General features: G+C 42.2%; 1 protein-coding gene across 39 annotated transcripts in view; it reads right to left on the bottom strand.

Annotated features, from left to right (window-relative positions):
- Positions 1 to 27,668, bottom strand: part of ENAH (ENAH actin regulator) — a 182,347-nt gene that overhangs the window by 27,822 nt on the left and 126,857 nt on the right. For 20 of the 39 annotated variants that reach the window (XM_008175150.4, XM_065590584.1, XM_065590581.1 and 17 more), the window contains one exon: positions 18,936 to 19,020. In XM_008175150.4, the coding sequence (XP_008173372.1) occupies positions 18,936 to 19,020 (85 nt within the window). Of the gene's footprint in view, positions 1 to 10,778; positions 10,909 to 18,935; positions 19,021 to 21,032; positions 21,123 to 27,668 lie in introns of those variants that run through there. The other 19 variants (XM_065590586.1, XM_065590602.1, XM_008175139.4 and 16 more) reach the window with 3 other exon arrangements.

The raw sequence follows: 27,668 nt of genomic DNA, 5'->3' as shown, positions 1-27,668 counted from the left end.
ACTTGTCCAAACCAAAATAACTGACTCCACAAATATCTCCATACTTGTCTCATACTTGCACAAAGGACAAGTTAACCACATACCTTGCTGTAAAAATGCTTCAATATACAAGGGATTGCCTGAAGAATTCTGTCATTTCTGTCACTTCATTTCATGGAGTAATGAAGCTGCTGGCTTGCACTATTCAATGGAGTTTCTTTGTAGTACTCACGAGAAAGCGGACACTAAAATTATCTTGCATGCCAATGCCATCAATGCCATAGAGATGCTACTGAACTCTGGATTTTTGCGTAGACAGAGATGCAAATTATCAAGCAATGGAATGGGTCTGGGATGAGCTAGCACATCCAAAACTACCCTCCTCTATCAGTCTTGGATTACACCAGTTGTGTGTGAAATATTACCTGCTCCAGAATCAATCCTTCAGCTAATCAAATGCTTGTGTGCAAAACCACCTTCAAATGATTGGCCAGCAGCCTGCCTTGTATGGAGATATGAGAGTGCAGCATGGATGAAGATCAATGTGTCTAGCGGTGGTGCCTTAGCAGAGATGACACCAATAATGACTTTGATGAATAAACGTTTTCAGCCCTACACGTCAAGGCTAATTTCCCCAGAATTAGCCAAGGCGAGTGTCGTTTATATGTAAGCAATGCATCCCTATGTTGAAGTATAATTTTTAAAAGTTGATTTTTAAACATTTTCTCAAATATATATCTACACACTTGGCTTGTCATGTTTGGTATCGTTTGTGGGAGAAAGGGCTTTTGAATGATCCCTAGCTTGATCTATTTCCGACAATGCTGTATTATCAAAATTTCCACCAATCAGAGGACCTGTAGCTGGGAGCCAAGAGCGGAGGGGGGCGGTGAGTTCCCACAGCCACACTGCAGAGGGTGACATCACTGAAATTATGATTCTGTTGATTTTTATAAATCAAATGATACCTTCCTTACTTTTCTCTCACTAATTTGCCCATGGAATGAGATTTTACTATATTATGCTCCCAGACTATTTCATCACCATTTTCTTTTCTGTGTCTAAGGGTGTAGGCCTCCAGTCAGACTCTAAAAGATTAGTTTCCCAAGGCCACACAGACTACTGTAACAATTGCTCTTGTTCCTACCTAGTTTCTTTTGACTCGGGGGAAATTATAATCTACATTTCCAGGGAAGAAAGACGTGTGCAGTATTTTTTCCCTCTGTAATAATCATTAAATCAGACCACTCATGCCACTATTAAATAACTACTTAATAATAATTTAGTTATTCTCTTAGGACTTTTTACTCTGGTTAAAATATTACAGAAATGTTAAAACTGTGCCACAAATGCTATCTTGCAGCCAAAAGTTAATTACACAATCACTAGGACAAAATTATTCTAATTACAATTTAAAATGTGGGTTACTAAAAAACTAATATCTGAATGGCACTGAAAATTCAAGATGGTGTATTGTAAAACTGAATGATCTGCATTGCAAGCCTATCTTCAAGAACTCATGGTAAATGGGTGAAGTCCCAGAGGACTAAAGAAGGGCAGACCATAGTCTTTAAAAGGGAAAATAGAGGACCCAGGAAATTATAGACCAGTTAGCCAAACTTTGATACATGGAAAGATACTGGAACAAATTATTAAACAATTAATTTGTAAGAACTTAGAGGACAATAGGGTTATAAGGAATCGCCAGCACGGATTTGTCAAAAACAAAGCATGCCAAACCAACCTAATTTACTTCGACAGGGTTACTGGCCTTCTAGATATGGGGAAGCAGTAGATATGATATACCTTGAATTTAGCAAGGCTTTTGCGACAGTCCCAGATGACATTCATATAAGCAAACTAGGGAAATGTGGTCTAGAGAAAATGACTGCACCGAGGGTGCATAACTGGTTAAAAGACTACACAAAGAGCAGTTATTAATGGTTCACTGTCAAACTGGGATGTTGTATCCAGTGAGGTGCCACAGAGATTTATTTTGGGTCTGGTACTATTCAATATTTTCATAAATGATGGAGATAATGGAGTAACTGAGCACTCTTGATCAAAGATTTTCATCAGGAGCATCTACAGGTCTGCGCCTGTGCCCTAGATAGCCTCATGCTCCAGTATGAGGGTATATTTGGGAGGGAGAGGGAGACTGCCACCACTCCAGTTTCTTCTCAACCATAAAAGTCCAGTGAAATGACTCCAAAGCAGCATGGAAGAAGGGTTATTAGTGCAACACCCATCAGAATCACTTCTTGAAGAATTCCAGTTACTGTACAAGGTAAGTAACCTCTCCTACTTTGAGTAGTGTCCCTACAGGTGCGGTACCGACTGTAGAACACACTGGAAGCCTTGCCAGATCTGGAAGCAGCCATAAGAGCGTAGTGCTGGTAAGATATGTGTATCGAAGAGCAGGTTGCTGTCCTGTAGATGTTGGAGAGAAGTATGATTTTCAATAGGGCTACAAAGGTAGATTGAGCCCTGGTGGAAAGAGCTATCACCCTTGGAGGGGAGCAACCCCCTGAAGCTTTATAACAGGTTAAGATGCATCCCACAAACCATTTGGATGTTTTTTGCGTGCATCGGATGTCCTCTCATTCATTCTGCAATTGGGATGGAAAGCACTAAAGGACTCAGTCTGTTGAGATAAAAAGGCAAAAGCTCTTATATCCATCATATGGAGGCATGTTTCTTCTCTTAAAGAGTGAAGGGAGAGGCTTGGGACAAAAACACCGGTAGGTGAATCTCCTGATTAATGTGGAATTCTGAAGCAATTTTATGTAGGAAGCATAAAAAAGGGTGTGAACATAGTGTCGCCTTATCACAACAGCACACTGCGTATAATGGACCAGCCATCAAGGCTCCAATCTCCCCTACCCTCCTGGCTGAGGAGATGGCTATGAGCTGTGAGACTGACAGACAAATGAAGGAGGAAACTGTTCTCCAGGAGTTCAAATGGGGGCCCCCTTAGCACACTGAGAACTAAGTTGAAGTCTGGCAAAGATGGGCTGTGACAAGTGAAAGATCATTGGTAAAAACCCTCAGGGCAGTGGAGAGGCCGAAGGATAGAATGCAGAATACTGTTTGTGGTCCCTAACCACCACAAAACATAGGTAATGTCCATGCAAGCGGATATAAAAATAAGCGTCCTGAAGGTCAAGGGAAACAAACCAATCTTCTGGATCCCAAGAGGGAATTATTTCTGCTAGAACTAGTATTCTGAACCGTTGAGAGTGGACAGAGGTGTTCGCAGACATTAGGTCCAGAATGGGTCTCTACCACCCATTTTCCTTCAGGAACAGTAAGTACCAGGAACAGAACCACTTTCCAATGAAGTCTGGTAGGACAGGATTGATCTCTTCTAGTGTTAGGAGGGATTGTACCTCTCGTCTCAGAAGACCTTTGAGAGAAATAGGGTGACCATATTTCCCTATGCCCAGGCAGTGGGGGAAGGAAGGAGGCTGCTGGTGAGTTGAGCACTCCCACTGGGGGCTAGTTCTCTGCATAGCGCTGGGAGCAGGACGTACCCCACTGGAGGGGGAATATGGAGGAGCAGCAGGGCGGGGGGTGTATGTGTGAAGGGCAATGCAGGGCAAGGACAGCGAAAGGGGGATCACTTAAAGGGCAGATGGGTGGGTAGCAGAGGTGACACATAACCGGCCGCCACCTGGCACCTGCCCGCACTCACCAGCCACAGCAGCTCGCAACCTGTGCCATCTGGAAAAGGGACAGGGTGGGGTCCTGCTGGCCAAGAGCCAGCATGCAGCGGGAGCTGTGCTGAGTGATCAGCAGGTGGAGCAGGCAGGCTTCATGCGCTGCAGCTTTGCCCCACCACCAGCCTTGCACACCCATCCCCATAGTCGACCACTGGACCCCACCACTCACCGCTGGTGAGCCGGCGGCTGGTGAGCAAGGATCCGGCCAGCAGCAGGACCCGCCAGTACTGATTGTGTGGGAGACAGAAAATACAGGACAATTTGCCCTTTTTAAAGAAAAAGTAGGGACACCTGCAGGAGGACTTAAAAACAGGACGCCTGGTCACCCTAGAAATATGGAAATAAGCATCCTGAAGATCAAGGGCCAAGAACCAGTCCCCCTGTTCCAAAGTTGGAATAATTGCTGCTAGCGTGACCATCTTGCATTTTTGAGCCTTGATGAACTTGAGTGCTCCGAGCTCCAGTATGGGTCTCCAACCTCCCTTTTTCTGGGGTATTGGAAAGTAAGGAAAGTAAAACCTTTGCCTCGTACTTGCTGAGGTACTGGTTCTATGAATCCTACATGGAGGAAGTGATTTCTCTCTTGTCACAATAAACTCTTGTGAAAGAGTCCCTGAAGAGGGACAGGAAGGGTGTTGTGGGGAGGGAGATGAAATGAACGATATCCATTACTGATGATTTCTCTCACCCATTTGTTGGATGTTATCCATCCCCACATGCTGCGGAACAGAGCAACGCGGCATCCAAAGGGATGAAAAGGGCTGATCAGTGTCAGGTGGCACTGGAGGGAGTGGTCTGTTGGCACCCCAACCAATCCGTCAAAATTGATGTTTTGAAATGGATGGTTGGGAAGATGATGATTGTGGGCCCGATGTTTTGTGCTTTGAGAATCTAGACTCTCTCTTTTGTGGCTCATAAAAACGTTGAAATTGATAGTATGTGATTTGAGGACTGAGAACTGTATTCTCTCTTCTGTCCAGGTGTATAAATCCCAAATGACCGCAGGGTAACCCTGAAGTCTTTGAGCATATGGAGAGATGCGCCCATCTTTTCTGCAAACAATTTGGTGCCTTCAAAGGGAAGGTCCTCCACATGTCATCTGTACTTCCTTGGGGAAGCCAAACAAATGTAGCCAATGGGCTTGTTGCATTACAATTGCTGTAGAGATGGATCGTGCCATGGTATCAGCTGCGTCGAGTGCTGACTGAAGTGTCGTCTTGGCCACTTCAGTTGTCCTTCATTGATAACGGCCCTAAACTGATCTCTGTGTGATTGTGAAGCTGATCAATAAACAAACTGATTTTGGAATAACTGAAGTAGTTGTATTTTGCTGTCAGTGCTTGGTAATTTGCAATGCGGAATTATAGCATAGCCGAAGAATAAGCATGGCTGAAGATTAAGAATAAATAAATTGAGGTGTTTCCAATCCCTATCATATAGGGTGGACTTTGCCTGGTGTTGACAACCTCTGGAGTTCACCGCATCCATAGTGATAGAATTAGGGTGTGGATGGGAGAAAAGAAATTCTGTATCTTTGGCTGGGATGTAATATTTCTTATCGACTTGTTTACAGGTTGGCACAACCGATGCAGGTGTCTGCCGTAAAAGCTTGGTAGGCTCCAATAGAGCCTCACTGATGGGGAGGGCTACTCTGGATGACAAAGAAGAGTACAAAATGTCTACCAGTTTATGGTGTGATTCTTTTACCTTCTTTAGAGGTAACTGCATAGTGTCTACCACCCTGTTAAGCTAGGTCTTGAAAGAGTTTAAAGTTGTCTATTAGAGATGGTGGAGGGGGCATCACTGCTTCATCTGGTGAAGAGGACAAGATGTTGGTCAGGGTTGTGACCTCTTCATCAAGGTTGGCCTCCTGTTCCTCCCTCATCTATTTGGGAAGTTCAGAAATTCTGGATGCAGAGGCAGATGGAGGGTGCCTTTGATTCATGGTGGGCCACGCTAGATGTTTGGGAGGAATGATGTCAATATGCCTCTCATGGGTGCCAGTAAGGCCACTGGAATGGCAGGATGGGTCCCGGTGGACAATACGGCTGTGAAGGCCCAGATTGGTAATGGGCACTATAAGGTGCATGGAAAGAGCAATGGGATACAACGTCGTCCTGCTTGCTGATTCTCGACTGGAGAATCGAGGTGCATGGTATAATGCCTGTGGAGACTCCAGAGTTCAGGGCAGAGTCAGTACCAAAGCCCCAGTACCAAGTAGTGGAGACTCAGGTACATCAGATACTGTAAGGTCTTTTGAGTATCTGAATTCCAGTGGTGAAGTGGAGGGCAGTATCAGTGGTGGCTGTCAGTGCTGAGACAACGGTATCGATAGGGTCAATGACGAAGGACAGCCTAAACGCTCCAACGTTGTTTGGCATACCATTGATGGTATGGCACAGCAAAAGGAAGGACAGCATGTGTGCGGGGCCGAATGGACATTGCTACCAAAGTTCTCCAATCAGCAGCGCAGGGACGCAAGCGCACCTAAAGTGGGGCACCCATAGGGACACTACTCGAAGAAGAAAGGAAAGTTAAGAGGTGAACCCACAATATCCTGCTCTGGGGAAGACCATATTCTAGACCTGGAAGAGCAAAGCTCAGGAACCAGTAGCAAGGCAATACCATTACTTCATCCAAAGCAACCTCCAAATACACAGGCACAAAGCTAGCAAGACAACGTAGGACAGCTCTTCATAAGAAGCTTTTGGATTTAAGTTATATGCAGAGTTTTCTTTTGACTAGTGCATATCTTGTTCATGGGCTGTGCTGCCACATACTGCTGAGGTTTCTTACCTGAGAAATGCTTCTTTCTTACCTTCTTGACAAGAAAAGAAAGCAGCAGCAAAGCTTAAGAGAAAGATGGTACTGTCTAATCAGAAATCAGAACTGAAGCTCTCTCTAGAAAGTAGCACTGGCTGTGTCACCAAGCTATTGCCTGGTGAGCCAGGATGATCTGACTACCATAAAAAGGGCAGGAAGAAAAACCAGAGAGAATGTAGTAGAGTTCTTTAAGAAGGGTGTATTAGTACTTTATCATCATCTGAAACCTAAGTCTTTAGTCTCATTTCCTCACAAGTTCTCTTACCTCTCAGGCAAGTCCAAAGTTTACTAAGGAAGCAGGCCCCAGCCTGTGCCAAACTCAATGCCTTTTCCCCCCAACATGAAGACTATTCCCTGCTGCTCCTTTCTGGAGTGGTTTTCCCTCCCTTTGACGCTCCTTCAGCATACCAGTCTTCTTGAGTGCATATCCTGTCTCTCCTCCCTCTGGAATGAACTGGGTCTGGTTTATATAGGCCCCAGAACCCTCCCAGCAGTCTCTGAGAGAATTGGTTATTTGGAGTCAGCTGCTTTGATTCCCTGCACAAATGCAACAGTTCACTTTGTCATAGACTGAGCTGCAAAACCAGAAAGCCTTGATCACAACGGGGATCTTGAATATATAGAGGTCCTGGATTGAACAGAATGGCTCAAGGCTAAATCACACTTCTTTGGAATATAACTTAATCCAACAGGCACTAAATCCTTTAGAGGCCCCAAATGAACAGAAACGTGGTCAAATTACTTCATTTTTAAAACCTCCTGTAGAAGACAAAACAGCTTCAAGCACTGCTCTCTAACACTTTGGGCCCAAGAATGGAAGCTTACACAGACAGAAAAATGCCTCAAGGAATGGCCCTCACTGAAGTAAACAAAGCAGTGAGTGGGTAGGTCTATTGCAGACATTTGAATTAAACAATGCACAATGTTTGAAGCCTGACATCTGTTAGTCTTAACAATAGCTCACACAATACACAGTCAGGTGTTCTGTCCTAGATCTCCATCTCTGGGGATTTTTAAGAGCAGGTTGGACAAACACCTGTCAGAAATGGTCTAGATAATACTTAGTCCTGCCTTGAGTGCACGGGACTGGACTAGATGACCTCTCGAGGTCCCTTCCAGTTCTATGAAATCAGATCACAGAAAATCTCCCCAAGTGAAATTTCAAATGATAAAGAACTGATCTAATTTAAAATAATCCAATGTCATAATCTTATCCAGGACAAATCTTTACCATGTGAGACTTCTATATAGGGTTGCCAACCCTCCTAGATTGGCCTCAACCTCCCAGTAGGTGTTGCAATGGGGCTAAGGCAGGATCCCTACCTAGGGTGACTAGATGTCCTGATTTTATAGGGACAGTCCCGATTTTTTGGTCTTTTTCTTATATAGGCTCCTACTACCCCCCACCCTCATCCCAATTTTTCACATTTGCTGTTTGATCACCCTATCCCTACCCATCGTGGCTCCATGTGGCTCCCGGAAGCGGCCAGAATCTCTGGCTCCTAGGTGCAGGGGTTCTCTGCGTGCTGTCCCCGCTCCAAGCACCGACTCCGCAGCTCCCATTGGCCAGGAACCGCAGCCAATGGGAGCTGTGGGGGCAGTGCCTGCAAGCAAGGGCAGCGTGCGGAGCCGCCTGGCCGCCCCTGAGCATAGGAGGCGCAAAGACATGCCGCCGCTTCTGGGAGCTGCCTGAGGTAAGCACTGCCCAACCAGTGCCCGCACCCTCTCCCATATCCCAAACCGCTGCCCCAGCCCTGAGCCCCCTCCTGTACCCAAACTCCCTCCTAGAGCCCACACCCCAAACCCCCTCCCACAAGCTAACCCCCTGCCCCAGCTCGGAGCCCCCAGCCCAGAGGCCGCACCCCAACCCCCTGCCCCAGCCTGGTGAAAGTGAGTGTTGAGTGTGGGGGAAGAGTGAGCAACGGAGGGAGGGGGGATGGAGTGAGTGGGGTGTGGGGCCTTGGAGAAGGGGCAGGGCAGGGACGTAGCCTCAGGAAGAGGTGGGGAAGGGGGTGGGGCCAGGGTGTTTGGGTTTGTGCGATTAGATAGTTGGCAACCCTACTACTATAGCATGTGTGGTGAGGAATGACAAAACCAGTTCCATAAAAGGGCCTAGGAAAATGTAAAGAGAAACAAAATAAAGATAACCAACATCAGATTACAAGCTAGCTATTTTTGTTTTATTTACAAATCATGAAACCCTATTTAAAGAGATTGCAAACAAGAAACATTATTGAAAATAATGAAAGCTAAAATACATAAATTCTCAAATCTGCTCTTCAAATAGCAATGTACTTTTCATTAACTGCAGCAACTGATACTATTATTATACAGTAAAACCATATAGTTACAAACACCAGAGTTACGAACTGACCAGCTAACCACACACCTCATTTGGAACCGGATGTACGCAATCAGGTAACAGCAGAGAGAAAAAAAAAAGCAAATACGGTACAGTACCGTGTTAAATGTAAACTACTAAAAATTTAAAAAATATTTGACAAGATAAAGAAATTGTTTCTGTGCTTGTTTTGTTTAAATTAAAATGGTTAAAAGCAGCATTTTTCCTTTGCATAGTAAAGTTTCAAAGCTGTATTAAGTCAATGTTCAGTTGTAAATGTTTGACAGAACCATAACACTTTTGTTCATAGTTATGAACATTTCAGAGTTACAAACAACCTCCATTCCTGAGGTGTTCGTAACTCGGAGGTTCTACTGTACATTAAAAAAGTTGCAAGTGTAGTCAAGACAAGACTGCCTAATCTCTCCACCGCCTCCTTTTTCCACTTCTAAAGAAAGGAAGACACTATTCAACTAAAATAACGTTTTGCGGTCTATTAAACACGTCCACATTACCTGACATCTCTATCACATATAATCTGATCAAACTGTGCTTACTAGACCTAAAGGAAGTCAGTTATTCCATTATATTTTAGACTACTAATTATATTTTGTCTATACTTAAGACATTTTGCCAGCATATCTATGTTGGTTAAGGGTGTGAAAAAAAAAAAAAAAAAATCACAGCCCTGACACAGCTTTGCCAGCCAAAGCCCTAATGTAGATGCAGTTATACCAGCAAAAAAGTCCTTTTGCCAAAATAAACTGCATCTACACTAGGAGGGTTTGCCAGTATAACTTTCTAATGTAGACAAGGTCTTAAAAAGCCAGACATGATAGGAATGACCTCCTTGAAAAAAGCTCTACTATGAAAGGAAAGACGGACCCTTTTCTATAAACAAATGGAAGGAGGAGTTCTTAAACTCATTATGGAGAAAACTTTTTCAAGAAACAGGTTTAATTAGAAATCCTTCTAAGGATTTCTGCATACCATAGCCCATTAATCCTACCTACCACACAAAAGTGTATCATCTCTTACCCATTTTCCTTTCCTACACTCTCTTCCTCGATTTTTTTTTTTTTGCCCTCTTATTACCCACATAAGTACTCCCCCTTCCACTATGCGGCATAGAGAATCAGGAAAAGCCACAGATCTAACTAGTAACAGGCTGTCTTATGAGGCCATCTCCACAAGCCTTGGCATAGGGGGTGTGATGGGGCAGGGCCATTGCAGATGTCTCTGTGGTGGTTCTGGGTGATGCAGCTGACCATAAGCAGCTCAACTTTGGCTGCCTAAGTTATGCAATTTTGGCCCCACAGCAGCCCTGCATTAGGAAGGCACAAATGTGGCTTTTAATACCTCCATATCCCCTACGCCTCCCCCAACTGCGGTGGGGGCTTCGTGCTATTTCAATAAGATACGCAGCACAAAAATCTCAATGTTTTATAGCATTCTGCTGACCACATCAAATGTGAAAAAAATGCTAAATAATTTATATAACATCTTAATGCCATTCAAATCTTTTCAGTTATAGAATTAGGTTAGTTATAATTAGGGTTAAATTAAAGAACTTTCAACAATACTATTAAGCTTTAAGTTTAAAATAAAATATATCCCTTTCTAAATCTTCCAATCCACCTGAAATAAAAATTACATGAGCCAATCTAGCACTATGAACTAAAAACTCCCAAAATATTAGCAGTGGCATAAATCAAAACCATTCTCTGTATACACACTACGCTGTACAGCAGTGTAATTAAACTTCTGTGTTCTGCCTTTACTTCTGTCAGTAACTTAACCTCATGAAAGTAATAAACAAAAGCTATAACAGAACTTTAAGACATTTAACACTTAAGAAAACATCTAACACACGATGTTTCTTCTGAAAACTAATCAGACTCTTGAGTACTTACAACAGGAGACGGTCAATCCTTGGTCCATTACTTTTTTGAAGGACAATGGGAGGCCTATACACTTTCATTAACCCTACAAGCTATACAATTATTCTCTTCTTATGTGGTTCTTGTCCTCTTTATAAATACTTGTATGCAGTGGTGATGATTTCCAAGACCTTTTTATAGACCTTAACTCAATGAGTTCTCCACTGACATGATACAAGATACTGCTCCCAGTGTCTGACTCAGAAGCCTCACAATATATTATTTATCACAGCTAGACTAGGAGGTACAATATTATAAACACAACATGACTAGCATGCAAAGGCATGATATGAACTAATGTTCTGTATTAAAACAGAAGTTATAATGCTTATTTGTTCTTAAGTCATTTAATATAGACACCCATTTGAGAAAATTCATTCAATATTGAATAACCAAAACCAATCAAATTTACTCAAAGTTTTACATTTCACATTTCTTTCACACATCCTCTATTGTGTTAATCCCTCCCTATACTGACTACCATTTCCCCCATGACAAAATGGGGGTGAGGTGGGGATTCATATTTGATAATCTAACCGTTTTTATAAAAAAAATTGGCTAGAATATGTTGGAAAAACTGCAGCACTATATTTCCTTTATTATGCTTTGAGGTCTATCATTGATCCCATATAATGGAATACTGTTTAGAATAATTGAACCCTTTGCCTTCAGTTTTGCTTAGTCATTCTGCCTAATGCTGGGGGCACTAACTGTTACATGCTAATGTTTTAGAAAAACTTCAATAAATAAAATGAAGATAGCATTAGCAAATTTGAAGAGTAAGATGTCAAATGGCCAGACAAACTATTTAAATATTGATTTGACTGCATGATGTGTAACTACAGCCTTATAAAAATACCTCATGTAAAATGTTTTGAATTGCATGTTTGGTGCTAGTGACTTTATAGATTATTATATCATTAAATGTGCAATAAATAATTTAGGTTCAGATCCATTAGGCCAGCAGTATCAAGTACCCAGTTAAAGTAAAAGAATTTAAAAGCATTTGAGTCTTTTGAGAGGATGAGATTATAAATCTATTATACACCAAAGAGAAAACATTCAGTATACATATGTAATTAAAATTCTTTAATAGATTTTATTTTGTAGCTCATCCAAATGCTTTACATTACTGAGATATGTTCTTTCACCTTGAATAGTTTTAGTCTCAGTCACTAATGGCCCAATCTTCCCAGGTGTTTAGCATCCTCAGTTCTTGAGCGCTAAAATGTAATTGAAATACATAGACTCCACAAGATCAACAAATACTGGATATAGAAAACATTATCAAATTAAAATGACTAAACAATTTTCTTAAAAATGCAGATTCTCACTAAAAGCTAATGCTAAGAATTTTTTTCAGAAAAATCTTTGTACTAATTACATTCTAGAGAGATAAATTTGATGCAGGATTGTGAGAATCTCTTGTTTTCTCCTATATCTGCTAATTCTGTCCTTTCTAATCAATGCAAAGAAAGGCTGAATAGCTGCCTGACTAGAGATAACATCTTCACTAGTTCTGCTATCGAATTCAATAGGTAAAATGTTGGTTGCTATAGCCCAATGTATTATAAAGGCACAAAAAGGAATCTTAATACTCCTAACTGAAGTGAACAGCCGGTATTACAAAGTACACCTATGATTAATAAAAAAAAAATATAACCAGATTTATTAAAGATTTGAGAGAGAAACCCTTTCTTGTTACTTGTGGACAGGAAGTCCATCTGAGATATTTATATAGGTCTTGCCTGAAAATTCTTGAATATGCCATGTCTCTATCCATGGGTGAAAGTAACTTAAAGGACTTGGTACGCAGGATAGTTGGGATCCTGGCCAAGGTGGTGGTGGGGACCTTCGGGCCCCTGGAAGGGGTGGGGCCTCGGGCAGAAGGGGCAGGGCTGGGGCCAGACTCCCCCAGCCAGCCCTTCAGCGCTGCCCGGGGCTCTGGCTGTGATTTAAAGGGTCCGAAGCTCTGGCTGCTGCCGTAGTAGCAGCAGCCGGGAGCCCCAAGGCTCCAGTGGTGATTTAAAGGGCCGGGGGCTCCAGCTGCTGCCAGGAGCCAGGAGCCCTTTTAAATCATTGGGCTCTGGGGTAGCTGCCCCTTCCCTCCCCCCGTCGGCAGTCCTGCTGGTACAGGGCTTACAGCGCTGCCACAGCAGCGCTCTAATGTCGGCTGTGTACCGGCCTGTACCAGCAGCCACTTTCTTACCAGTATGCCATACTGGCCTACTTTCGCCTCTACCTCTATCTCAAATACATATAATTAACCTGCAGTGGAATTCAACTCTCTCTGGGGTAAGGAGCAGCAATAGCTCATAGCAGTTGAAGACCATTTGAATTATACTATATCAGATTAAAACACAAACTCTAGGGTGAATTTAGGTAGGCAAAGTTTCATTATCCAAATAGGCCAGGCCACTGGGACTAGCAAATTTATTCTTCTGCAAATTTACCATGTGCTCTTTAATGACCACAAGTGGTAGAAAACCTTTGTTAAACTGTCCATCCAAATAGTGGCCCTGCAGATTGGGAGGGAGGTTTTAGAGAGGCTGGAAGTGCTGGACATTTGTAAGTCTGGTCTACGCCTAAAAGTTTAGGTCAACCTAGCTCCGTCACTCAGAGGTGTAAAAAGTCACACCCCTGAGATATGTAGTTAAGCCAACTTAAGCCCTGGTAAAGGGCAGATCTACACTAACCCCCCAATTCGAACTAAGGTACGCAACTTCAGCTATGTGAATAACGTAGCTGAAGTTCGAAGTACCTTAGTTCGAACTTACCTCGGTCCAGACGCGCCAGGCAGGCTCCCCCGTCGACTTCGCGGTACTCCTCTCGCCAAGCTGGAGTACCGCAGTCGACGGCGAGCACTTCCGGGTTCGACTTATCTCGTCCAGACAAGACGCAATAAGTCAAACCCAGAAGTTCGATTTCCTTGCCGCCGAACTACCGGGTAGTGTAGACCTACCCAAAGAAACTGCTACATTGACGGAAGAATTCTCTTGAGGGGGTGGATTTACTACAGTGCCAGAAAAACCCTTCTGTCAGTGTAGCAAGTGTCTACACTACAAGTGCTGTAGTGTACATATCTTGATACATTCAAAATGCACGTAGAACATCTTTCTTAAATGTTCATTGTTCCCACAATTATACAAAAAGACTTTTCCTGAATATTTTGGTGGCTTTTTATTATTACAAGGAAGTCTGTGGGAATTTAAAAGATGTTAACACAAACAACTGTACACCTCAAGTTTAAAGTTAACTGAATTATATTCCGTTTAAAGAATGTATTTACTTAAGAAAAACTGGAGAAGGGTTTATAATTACACAAATTCTAGTCAAATATTTCACAAAATTACTAGCTTTTAAAACTATCTTGAAATAATTGAAAAAGCAAGCATGGATGTATCCTTCTGATTCAATGAGTGGACTCTTCTTGGGCATAAGTTTTGAGTTGAGGGGGCACTGACCCTCATCCAAGCTCAGTGTGGAAGGAAAGGGCTGGAGAGTGAGCCCACTGGCATTGCAACCTGGCACACAGGTACACAGCACTACTCGGGTTTGGCCCGGCTGCCCTCTATCATGATCGAGGGGCAGCGGGGCCAAATTTGAGTGAGTGGAATTGGAACCCGGAATAAGGGATCACAGTGCCACTCAGCTCTGGTACCTTTGGTTTCATGATTTCTGTGGGTGAAGCCGAATCCCTGAACCCACACTAAAGCTGCCCCTGTGGAAAAGTGACCAAAATGCAATGCTTTTCCAGCCCTTTTTGCTACAGATAGTAAAGCCACCAGCATATAAACACACATTGAAAGTTCTTTTAAAGAAAAAAGCCCACAATACACCAAACTTGAAAATGGAAGTAAGTTAGACACAAACAAGAAGAGTACAATAAATAGAATTTAACTCCTCTTCTCGTTTCTTAACTAGAACTCTATTTGAATATTCTTTATACTACTGTATTTTCTCAGAAATGTTTTTAAGTCTTAGGGAAAAAGTGTTGGATTGTATTGAATACTACTAAAATCTTCTATCTACTATGTTTCTTTTAAATTTGGCGTGGTACTATACATTTCAAATAATTACAGTTTTTTGAAAGATGACAATAAGAAACTTCCAAATATTAGAAATAAATATTTCAGGACAAAAAATGACTCAGAAGAATATGGAGTTATTTAAAATCTCCAGTTAACTGATCGTCAGTAAGAAAATTAATGGAGAACAGAAGTCACAGAACAAGCTTTTATCATCTTTTCATGGTCCTTGACAAATGACCAATGTTAAATATGGACAAACAGGAAGATCATTTATTTTTAATACAATTCAATTTGTTTTTAAACAAGGAAACTTTATTTAAAGTGATTCCTATATAGATTTAGGAAATTCCACATATTGGGGAGAGTTGCACAAATAACTATAGATTATCTACTATCTGTTTCTATTCACTACTTCCTACAAAAGTTGCATGCAAAAAAACAAGACTAGAATTAAATCCGTAAGTGTTTTTAAAATTGGTATTTTGTTACTAATTACTTGATATTGAAAATTTAACATTTAACTTGTTTCCTAAATTCCACTGAAAAACACTATCTTGGTTTAAGAAAAAAGTTATACAAGGCATACCCCAAACTGGAAAGGTTAGTAAATATTATACCCTGTTGTCAGAGGGACTGAAATACTCTGTCCACAGAACAGGTACAGCACAAGTAGGGAAGCAGAGCAAGTTTTCCAATACTAATTTAACAAAAAACTACAATCCCCTAGAGCATGGGGTAGTCAATTATTTTTTGTCAAGGTCTAAATTTCTTGGTCAAGGTATAGTCAAGGCCCACTCCCCCTAATTCCCCCCCACAATCTTCCCAATCACCTGGCAGCTCCCTGCCTGCACTGCCCAGAGAGTAAGGTGACCTTATTTCCCTAAACTGAAACAGGATGCATGGGATTGGACTGATCCACCTATCTCATAGAACTGGAAGGGACCCCGAAAGGTCATCGAGTCCAGCCCCCGCCTTCACTAGCAGGACCAAGTACTGATTTTGCCCCAGATCCCTAAGTGGCTCCCTCAAGGACTGAACTCACAACCCTGGATTTAACACGCTAATGCTCAAACCACTGAGTTATCCCCCCGACCTCCGTGTTGCTGCTTGCCCACTCCCCAAAAAACATTCCTCTGTGCCCCTAATTGAGACAAGTAGCAGAGATGGGGCGGGAGGGAGGAATGGGTATGGCCTGGGATCTGAGCAGCAAAGCAAGGAGTGAATGTATGAGAGTACTTTTGAGCTCGGATCCAGGAGGTGAAGCTGTTGGACTATGATCCAGTTAGTGGTGCATTGCCCCTTTGGGGGCTGAGATAGCAGAGGGGCAGCAAGGAGGCTCTGGGTAGCCGGAAGGACCAAGGAGACTCAAGAAAGTAGCTCTGGGGAGATGCGGGGAAGCTGAGATGTGGCAAAACAGGGTGACTGGAAGTGGACTGGGGAGGAAAAGAGGCTGGTTTGGGGGGGCGGGCTGGAGAGGGCTCTGGGGACTGGCCCTGAAGGTCGGGGGCAGGGTGGGGGACTCTGGGGATCACTCAGGAGCAGTCGGCACAAGGCCAGAGTGGGGTGGCAGGAGGCATGAGGCCTCAGAGTGGGGTGGGAGGGTGGGCTCCAGGGACCACTTGAAGCACAAGCATGGCTTCAGTCCCATGCACAGAGGCGACACGTGGCTGTGGATAGTGGGAAGGCACAAATGAAAGGTTCGGGGGGGTGGGGGTGGCATGCGCTTTCTCCCCCCCCCTCCCCCCGAGTTCTCAAGACACCCAGCAGCAAGCAGGCAACACTCCCCCTGGCAGCAGCACTCTTCATGTGTCCCTGCAGCCAGGAAGTGAGGAAGCAGGCCGAGTTCCTCCTCTTCCTGCCTATATGGGGCTGCTTCACCTTACCTGCTGCTGAAGTTCCACACATTGCCTCTCACCTCTAGATGGTCTGCAAAGCAGGCACAGCACTGGGACTCCAGCAGCAGGAAAGGCAAAGTAGCCCCATGAGGGGGGTGGAGGAGGAGCTCACCTTCTGCTTCCTCTCTCTCTGCACAGGAGAGTGTGGCTGCCAGGAGTGCTGCCTCCTTGCTTCTGGGCATACCCTCCAGAGGCATCTGAGGCAATCCCAGGCGGGTGGGAAGGGGGGGGAGGGGGAAGAGAGAGAACCAGTGAGCCCACATGTCCCATCCATGCATCTCCTCTGCCCCTGCAGTCCACTCAAAAGCATCTGGCATTCCAAATTTAGACTGCAGTCTGCCTATTGACTACCCCTGCCTGAGAGGAATCACAACCAAAACGGGGGCTATTGAGTCCCCATCCCATTTTAATCCTTTACTTCTTTCTAAGATTAGAGAAAGTGCCCTCCCTGTCACTCTGACTGACAGAGAACGTTAATAGGCAGCGATATCTAAAGTTCAAGAATGAAGGTATTTAAAAACAGAGACTTGGACTGGAGAATAAATCAGTCTGGTTGAAAGGTGTGGTACTGAATTCTCCCAATATTCCTACTGGTAATCACTACCTTCGTGACTGGCCAACGCCAGGAAGGTCTATGTTGTCCAGATTGGTGGATCCCTGACTAAATATTTATCTGCACTAGGTTTTTGCACTGGTATAGCTGCAACAATATAAGAAATGACTTGGAAAGGGTAAGCTGTACCACTACAAGTCACTTGTTTTTTGCACCAATGTAGCTGCACTGGTGGGGAAAATTAAATAAAAACACCATAATATAGATAAGCCCTTGAAGATGGAATTTCTGACATAGCTAATATATTTCCCTTTGTCAACATTACTACATTTCTTTTCTATGCCTCCTTTAACAGATTGGCTCTTGATGACATCTTCAAGAAACGTGTCTGGATGTTCTCTGATGCCATTTAAGCTGCTGGGTTATTGTGGTACTTTGAAAGATTAAATTTTAAAAGGAATATGTCTATTTTAAAATGTGAATTTATCAAAATGCGAGCTTCAATTAAAAAGTTTGTAAGAATAAAGTTACCAGCAGAATATACTAATTAGAAAACGATTTACTTTGTGTAAATAAAAAAATAAAATGACTGAAATACTAAGGAAGTTAGGTTTAAGAATAGGATCTTATTTTTATGAATGGTTGAAATTGTACTGCAAGGTAAGTACTGTGTACATCAGTGAACTATACTGAACCAATTGAGCATTAGGAGACTTTGAGCATTCATTTTTCTAAAACGGTCTTCTAACTGATATTGGGAATATAGAGCCTTTAAAGAACATAACTATGTGTGAAGGAATAAGGGATAACAATCCTCTGGATCAGAATGCCTGGAGTTGGCATGGCATGGCTACCTGATCAGACCACCTGCACCCAAGGAAAGAAGTGGAACTTAATTAGCTGACCCTGATAAAAGAGGGCAGCAGGAATCCAGAAAGGAGACTGCAACGTTCTCCAGGAAGCCAAATGCCTGGGCTGGTGCTCCCAACCGACTGCCACAGGAAGTACTGCTGAAAGAAACTGTTCGAAAACTAAATGGACAAGAGGACAGTCCTTGAGGGCTCAGGCTCTGAGGTAAGAGCCAGGAAATCTTGTTACAGGCATTACTGGTGCAAGAGACGGATTGGAGGGAAGGCACTGCTATGCTTGCACAGACTTAGAAGTAACAGTCTGCAAGGGGTGGGACTGTGTTCGTAAAGTAAGCTCAATTAAAGAAACTACCCCAGCTAAAGATAGTTTCCCAGGACTACTTGAGAGAAACAGATGAGGGTTCTCCCAGGGAGCGAGCTGACAGGAGAAAGGAACTACAAGATAGGCCCAGTCTATTACACAGTGAAAGAAACTTCATGAGAGAGAAAGCAATGGGGCACCATGTGGGAGTTAAGACAAAAGAACCGAGTCAAATAACTGATAATATTATATTTCAATTCAGAGGATTGTAAAGCTTGTTTAATAATGTTCAGGTAAATTATTTCAAGGAACACACATTTTACATTTCAATATTAAATCTACATGGTACAATTAATGCACAATAAATCTCTCACTGCTATTACAATGTAAAATTAAGATCTGTTGGTATCTCTCTCCAACGCTGAGTATCAAAACCAGGTAAATATGCCATTAATGTACCCTTGTTCACTAAAAATCTTACCTTCTCTGGATTTCCAACTCTTCATGTGATGGGCCATTTTGCACTTGGGGGGGGAGCTGTGAATTCTGTCGAGGCAATGTTGGACCTGTGAGTGAAGATTAGAAGTGAATGTAGCTTCAACTTTCAAATTACAAAGGCACAGGAAAATAGAGCAAATACATGGAGTTACCTATTTTTTTTTCTTTCTAGCAAAATGAAACAAGCTCCATAACACAATATAGCAAATGAAAACGGCAACAAATTGTTTTATGTATTCCCGGACAGATTTTATTTGAAATGGATGAAAGAGTTCAACTGGAATGCAAAAATAAAGTTTTACATATGATGAGACTTAGCACTAAACACATGTATTCAATAAGCTTTGAATAGGCTCACAAATTTGAGATTTTCTGAGACAAACACACACTTTTGGGAAAAGGGGAAGACTCAAAGAATTCAAAAACTCACCTAAAAAGAACACTGAAAACAAAAAACAGGAGAGAAAAAACATCAGAAGCTTATCACCATACTGACAGTATGAAGATAAAAATTTGTTCCTCAAGTTGCACTGAAATTTACTTGCCACATTTTAGCTTGTCATCTTGGATCAAATGTAAATTCCTTGGACTGAATGTAAATTTTTGCTAATTATGTCTAACACATTTATCTTAAACGCTGAATTTGCAGTTGGAGCTTAGAAATGTCACTTTCAAGGACACAGACAACTTAAAAAGTACATTATTTTTTCTTTAAACTTACTGTTAAAAGTAACACCTAAGATTACTGTATAAAGTGATTAGTGGAAAAAAGTCATTTTGCTTTGTACATTTGGCAACACTTCATATGTAGTAATTTTCACTGACTACTCTGTATAGTCAGTCCATTTCCTCTTTTGTATGTGTGGGTCTCACATAGCAATAGAAGTGATTAGAATTTTTATAATAGGAAAGTGTCATCCTAAAACCACAAAATTTAGCATTAGGATTCAAAGTACTACCTTAACCCACTCATAACTTATTTTTAACTGACTAGATAGTCAATGTGTTCACTTAAATATGGTGCACTATATACCTAGTTTTACTCTGTGGTCTCAATTTTTCTAAGTTCTCTATCAGGGACAAAATAATCTGTGTAGGAGTTAGTTTTGATTCACATCCTTCCTCAAACCAAGGAAATGTCTTGAAAGACCAGTCTTATAGCTTTCACTATTTACTCTGTACTTGTTCTTAGGTTAAACTGAGGTTATAAAAGATTAATATTATATCATATGTGGATGTTCACTATAGCTCCCACTGAAGTAGAAATGTAAAATTATATATTTAATATGTAATGATTTTAGGAATTGCTTGCTATACTCCAAATTGTGTTCCATTATAAATTAGATGACTGACCTATTTATTTAAAAAAAAAAAAAGTGTTCCATGTTTTCCCAAGTATCCTCAGATATTTCCTATTTTGAGCCAAATAAGGAATTGTTTTGATTTTGACTTTTATATGGCAGTCATACCTAGACATAGTGTGGCTCCCAATACCACCTTTAAAAAAAAAAAAAACCCACCCAAAAAAGCCTTATTTGCATCATAAGCAGATACACTCTGTGGCGAAAAATATGAAGAGTACAATATAATTCCTTAGACATGTCTCAAAGGATACAATGTATTGTTTACCAGTTGGATATCCAACTGAGTTTTTGAAATGTGACAGACGAGGTATCATCCAAGAGAAATAACATTTAAAATATAAAAATAGCAAAGGGGTATTAGACTGTGTGGGTATGCTGTTCTCTAAACTATCAATTAAGCAAGGGAAAACAGATTGCTTAGGTCACTGGGGAAAGAGGCTAACCTAGTCAGAGACAAGAAAAGCTATGTAAATGTTAACAGACCATATTCAATAGGGAAGAAATACATGTGCATGTTAGGAAGGCATTAGCAGACACTTAGATACTCTTTTATTGTATATTCACTCTTGAATGTGAGCAAACATCTTTTGATCTGGTCCATGTCAAGAACATACTGAGGGTCCAGAACTCAATGAAATTTATACATACATTAAGCAAAAAAAATAAAAATAAAAAATAAAAAAAATACATAAAAAGAATGCAGAGTAAAAGCTTACTCAATTGTGTTGTGATTGAGAAAATATGGTTGTCCATATACTGATAGGCGATGACTTCCGGTCTAAAGTGGTAATCAAGGATGTTCACACCTAAACAAAGGGACCTAAAAAGTATAAACAAGAAGGGTACAAGCCAAAGGTGGGGGGGGAGAGGAGACTTTCAATGACTCAAAGTGGTGTGACTGAGCAGGGTTAATTGACTTGATGCAAATACATGCACCTGGCTCTACCACTGGGTTTACATCGCTGGTAGCACTGATGCAACTACAATTTTGCTGGAAAATGGGCCCAGCGCTTTTTAGAACAAAGAAATATTAGCAGATTGAGGAAAGCTTTGGATAACTATAGTGTAAGAAATTGTGGCCGGGGTGGGGAGACTCCAGTTAGAAGGCAATCATTGCATACATCAAGTATGCGCTCTGTCTGGTGCATGCATAAAATGTATGGGGAAAAATAGGGATGTGCGGAAATTAATTTTTGATTTTTATTATTATTGGATAGGCATTTTTATGGATTTCAATTCTGAAAAATAACTGAACAAGCCAGATTTGCTTATTTCTCCTAAAAACTCAAAAGGCATTTCAAATGTTGAACATCTGTTTTACATCCTGATCATTTTAAAGGACATAAAAAAAGCAAAAAGCTTTAAGCTCTTACAATCTCTATTTGAAAATAACCAGTGAAGTATATGTACAAATTTGAGTACAATATCTTGTGATAAATATACTGTTTCTCTAAAAGAGGATTTTGTACAATGCTATAAAAAAAACAGATGCCTTTGAAGAGATTTACCACGGCCTTAAAAGAACAGGGAAATTGTTTAGATAGTGTATCAGCATCTAAACTCCTGGAATAAAGCGTTTAGGAGAGGAGAAGATAGCACAGAAAGCCCATGTCGAAAGTGTACAGTGGACAAATGTTTTCATTCCTTATTCTTGCTTTTTAAAAAGTGTAATTTCATGTCTAGATTCTGCAAAAATAGTTAGAGAAGGAAAATTCCAATGAGATACATTCACTTTCATATTTTAAAAAAGGTCACAAAATTAAACAACAAAAAACCAGCCAGAAATATAAAAAATGGCTGGTTATGTTGAGGCAGCACAACAGGATATTTGCTGACTATCTGGTGCAAACTTAACACTGTTTTGTTTAAAGAATGCATCTGACACATAAAAGATGGCATGTTTACACAAGAAGGCGGCAGCATTGGTTCTATAGGAGTCAAATGTTTTTCTGGGGTCTGAAAATGTGTTTATTACTGCAGTTTTTTAAAAAAAATTTTGCTCTAGCCTGAGTTTTTTTTTAAAAGTACCTGAAGCCAACTCTACTACAGCAGAAAATCCAGTATAGTATTTACAGAGGAGGGTATTCCTGTCCTTCCTGACTTAGTGCCTTATGAATACCATAATAAAAAAAATAATCTAAGTAACATCCCAGTAAATGAACTAGTGCAACTTCTGAACTGCATCTACAGTTTTCTGAGAAGATGTCTTTTTTCATTTAACATTCATGTTTCATGTTGCCCTCCAAGGCATCCTGAAAAATGAGAGTTTATTTCTGGTATGGGGAATTATTTCCATACAATAACTTTGAATTAATTCATTTAGATTACTTGCGAAACCTTCATCTCTCCACTCCTAACTTATTAAGACTTTACAATGTTTACTTGTTTTTCTGAACAGGTAACAGTCAGCACTAAAGGGATTTGTTTACACTGACAGAAAATATTGGCAACAGGTGAAAATTAACTGGTTCAAGTACTTGAATTCTGTGTCACCTACAAGAAAATCATATCCACTGTTGTCCAAAAACTCAGTCTCATCCAAATAAATGTTTTTTGTCTTGACATAAAAATATTGACAGTGCATCTAAGGCTTTTTCTTCTCATGCAGCCCTATATTTCCTTCAAGAACTACTCCATGACAACCCTGTCTGCATTACAATGCAAAAGAGAGCTCAATTCCAAGAGCTAAATGATTTGACTCCAAAGGTGACTGCCTGCCTGCCAAAGGTTGCATGAAAACCTCAGTTCTAAGTGGAACTGTATGCTATTTTTGCCAGTGTAATCTGGAAAAAACTGAGGGGGGAAAATACCATACATAAAACATAGGGATTACATGCCTTTCCATTTCTCTCCTTGTGATGTACATAAATGCTTTCCTCATAGTCCACGTGAATTACATTTCCAGTACACAAACAGTTTATCAAGAAACAAGACCATTTATTTATTAACAAAAAGCTATGTTTAATACAGGTAACGTTGCATCAGGACCCACTCCACAAACACAAGGCCTTAAAAGCATAGAAAAGTTACTTACCTTACAGTAATTGTGGTTCTTTGAGATGTGGATCCTGTTGTTTTAGGTAGACCCTCCCTCAAAATTCAAAGCCCATGTTAGCTGAGGACTCTGGAAGTGGGAATGGAGCAAGGGTCTTGGGATCCATACTGACTAAACATCTCTAACAATCACAGTTACTGTAGGATAAGTAACTGTTCTCTTTGAGTATGTTTCAGTGTGTATACCACCTTCGGTGACTGGCGAGCAGTATCCTATTGAGGATTCAGGGCATGAGGAGTATCAGCTGCGATAGAATGAAGGTCTCCCAAACCTGGCATCTGACTTGGCAACCAGGTTCTGTGCATAATGCTTAACAAACATGACTGGATTGCTTCACAAACATGACTGGACTGCTTCACATAGTAACTTTGCAGATTTCAGATACTGGCACATTGCAGAAGCATTTTCAGGATGCTGCTTGAGCTCTGGTGGAGTGAGCTTTAATAGTGGGAGTGGTACACCAGGTAGCTGGTAGCACAGAGATACAATGTATTATCCCATTTAGAAAGTCTTTGGGATTAAATGGCTTGTCCTTTGGACTGGCCAGCACACAGACATGGGGATGGTCTGAAAGATTTGGTCCTGTCAGTACAGTATCGAAGAACCCTGAAAATGGCCAAGGTGTGGAGTTTCTTCTGTCTGCATGGAATGTAGCCTTGAGAAGACACAAGAAAGTTGACTGATTCAAATAGAATTCCAAAACAACGTGAGAAGGAATTTTGCATGAGGAAGGATGAAACTACTACTGCTCAGTGGTACTTTACAGGGGAGTAGATCAACCTGAGCCAGTGCTCTGGTCTCAGGCAAAGTATGGCAAGCAACATCACATATGGATATGGCTTAACAACATAAGGCAGGTCCATACTGTCATCACTGGGTATGAAGTCACAATGTTTGGTAACAACCAGAGAGTAAGGAAACTTAAGGTAAAAGTATCCCCTTCCTATGGTGGAATTCTTCCTGGCTCCTATGAACTCTATTGTCTGTGATGGGATGAGACACTATTTCTCTTACGGTATCAAAGGGGTAGCTGTGTTAGTCTGGATCTGTAAAAGCAGCGAAGAGTCCTGTGGCACCTTATAGACTAACAGACGTTTTGGAGCATGAGCATCCGAAGAAGTGGGCATTCACCCATGAAAGCTCATGCTCCAAAACGACTGTTAGTCTATAAGGTGCCACAGGACTCTCTGCTATTTCTCTTAGTTCACCAAGAGTCCCAGCCAGGCAAACGTGAGAAGGGCACAGCTGAAGCCTATCAAAGCTTCCTGATGTGATCTACCTCCCATCAGCAAATCATTCAGATACGGGTAGCCGTACATGCCCTGGTTCCTTAGGTGGGCTGCCCCTATGGGTAGGCATTTTATAAAAACTTTTAGTACCATGGAGAGTCCAAAGGGCGGTATCTTGTACTGATAATGGCTTGGCCCCACTGTGAATATTGAGTACTTCCTCGGGGTTGGGTGGATGGCAATGTGGAAGTATGTCTCCTATAAGTTGAGAGCCACAAACCAGTCCTGAGCTTGAAGGGATGGAATAATGGAGGAAAGTATTGCCATCCTGAATCTGAGGTAGCATCTTATTTGTTTAGCTTTCTTAGGTCAAGGAGAGGACAAAGAATCCTTTTCTTCTTCAGAATGATTAAGTATCAGGAGTGCAGACCCCTTCCTCTGTACACCTTGAAACCTGTTCTACAGCTCCTAAGTAATGAGGCCACTTCCATTTGCAAAAGACTCATGTGGAGGGTCCCTGAACAGGTATTGGGAAAGAGGGTTGGTAGGGGGCAGGGAATCGAACAGAATGGCATAGCCATGGACAACGATGCTCAATACCCATTTGTCAGCTGCAGTGTGCATCTATGCTTGATGAAAAGGGGCAAGCTGATTTCTGGAGGTCAGCTCCAAGGTGGTTTTGGTGTAGCTCCTGATTGTCTTGTCAAATCTGCTGCTCTTCATAGGGAGGTTAGTGCATGATGGAAGAGGTGGTGCCAGGCTCCTACATGAATAGAGGGGTAAATTTCTGCATGAATACTGAGGCTGCAGACAGAGAGAAAGATGGCATTCTCTGTCTCTGAGGTGGCACTGGAAAGCTTATAGTATAGTGCTGGGATATACATGCTCTCAAAGAATGTAGTGCCTCATCCATTAGTATGCTAAATAACTCCACGCCTTCAAAGGCCAAGTCCTCGACTGTGGATGTGCATAAAATGTGCTTGAAGGCCTTGGACAGGACCTGGTAGCACTTTTCCACGTGCCTGGAGGTCAAGGGGAGCAAGGCCAGGGTGTACTGGCTGGGTATAAAATGCAATCACTGATTGGGAGAGCAATTCTTGTGGGGCGCAGAGGAACTGAAGATGTCAAACAATTTATGAGTGTTTTCTTGGATCACAGTATGTTTGCCCTCCTTGACAACAGTCACTGAAAAATCCGGAAGTCATCAACAGCGAGGTGTCGGGCCACAGTAATTGCTTCATCTGAGGATGATCAGGATTCTTTAAGCAGGAAACGTTGCAATGTCTTCCTCACTACCTCCGCTGCATCTTCAGGTGGTCTCCTCCTGGTTCTGGTGAGGGTGCTCCAGCTAACAATGCCATTGATGACCATAATCTTCCTCCTTTTTGCCAAGATATAGAAAGGAGCCCCACTCCAGAATCTGTGGGATGGCGAGCCTCAAAGTCAATATGGCCATAATGGTAGGTTGTACTGGTGCTGGCCAGACAGTGGGTGACCCATCTATTGCCAGTTCTGCACCGGGGCTCAGTACTATGTCTTCAGAGTACCAATCTTATCTCTCAGGTGATGGCTCCGCAGTCAAGGTATGGGGAGGAAGAGTGGCCCAGTAAGGAGCAGGAGAAAGCACTCCACAAACTGCAGTTTCAGTGGGCATGGTTCCAGCACTGATGTTAGTGGAGCTGGTACGGTTGTCAGCACTGTTGTCATTGTTAGGTCCAGTGCAGAGAGTAGCCGTGAGGAGCTCTCAAAAGGTGTATCTTGTGATCAAGAAGGGTTCCAGTTCCAGGGCTGGAACACTAATTACTTTACATAAAGCTTCAGGCACTCATTACATTACATTACATAATTTGAACATATATTACATCTCAACTGAACTCATTACATTACATAAAGCTTAAGAAAAATCTCCTCCCCTGACTTCCTGCTATGTCTGCCCCTTCTTAAAATGTCTCTGTAATCAGCATGGCCTTTCCTAGGACAAGAGGGTTAAAACTTTCCTTAACACCCAGGATGAGGTTTGCACATCCTATTACACATCATCTCCAGGAATGTAGTTATGAATACACATAATAGAAGCCCTGCTCCTTACCAACCCAGGGATAGGGTCTACATACCCCATCACATCCTGTTTAAAAGTTACTGAACTACACAGACTAAGAGCAACCTGCTGTATTTAAAAGTTTGCTCACTTCCTATAACATTCTGCAGCCTCTTGTACTTTTAGAAACTGGACGCAGTCAGATATAGCTATGTCAGAAGGGTGGATGCCGGAACTCCAGCAGCACATCTCCCTACTCTGCTCTTTCCCCCTCTTGGTCTCCCATCCCTGTATGAAGCATGCCTCAATATTCAACACCTGAAACCCAAATGTGTTACAAATGACAAAGGTGAAACTCCTGTACAGCATAGCTTAGCCAAAATAATTTAGTGATTATCATAGTTTTTACATTAAAAATGTTTAAAAGATTCTTCTCACTGTATGAAACACATGCAGTTATAACATGCCTCAGAGATCAGCAAAAGAATTTGAACCCTGAGATCTCTACTTCACACCTCTACCCGCTTCTGCTACAAAAGTAACTGATAGTGACTGGTCCAAAAATGACTAAAGCAGGGCTTGGCAAACTTTTTGGCCTGAGGGCCACATTGGGGAATTGAAATTGTATAGCAGGCCATAAATTTGGGGTTGGGGTATGGGGGGCAGGTGAGAGCTCTGGTTGGGGGTGCGGGCTCTGGGTTCGGGCAGGGGATGAGGAGTTTGGGGTGTAGGAGGCTGCTCTGGGCTGGGAACGAGGAGTTCAGAGGGTGGGAGGGGGGATCAGGGCTGGGGCAGAGGTGCGGGAAGGGATGCAGGTTCCACCTGGGGGTGTGGGCTCTGGGGTGGGGCTGAGATGGTTAGGGTGCAGGAGGGTGCTCTGTGCTGGGATCGAGGGGTTTGGAGGGTGGGGGGGGGATCAGGGCTGGGGTAGGGGGTTAGTGTGGGGGGAGAGGCTCATGGGTGCAGGCTCCAAGAGGTGCTTACATCAAGCAGTTCCCGGAAGTAGCAGCATGTCCCTTTTCTGGCTCCT

Source organism: Chrysemys picta, chromosome 3 (assembly GCF_011386835.1).
Source record: "Chrysemys picta bellii isolate R12L10 chromosome 3, ASM1138683v2, whole genome shotgun sequence".
NCBI lineage: Eukaryota > Metazoa > Chordata > Testudines > Emydidae > Chrysemys > Chrysemys picta.
The sequence above is the reverse complement of the archived record's forward strand: the minus strand, read 5'-3'. Positions and strand labels throughout refer to the sequence as shown.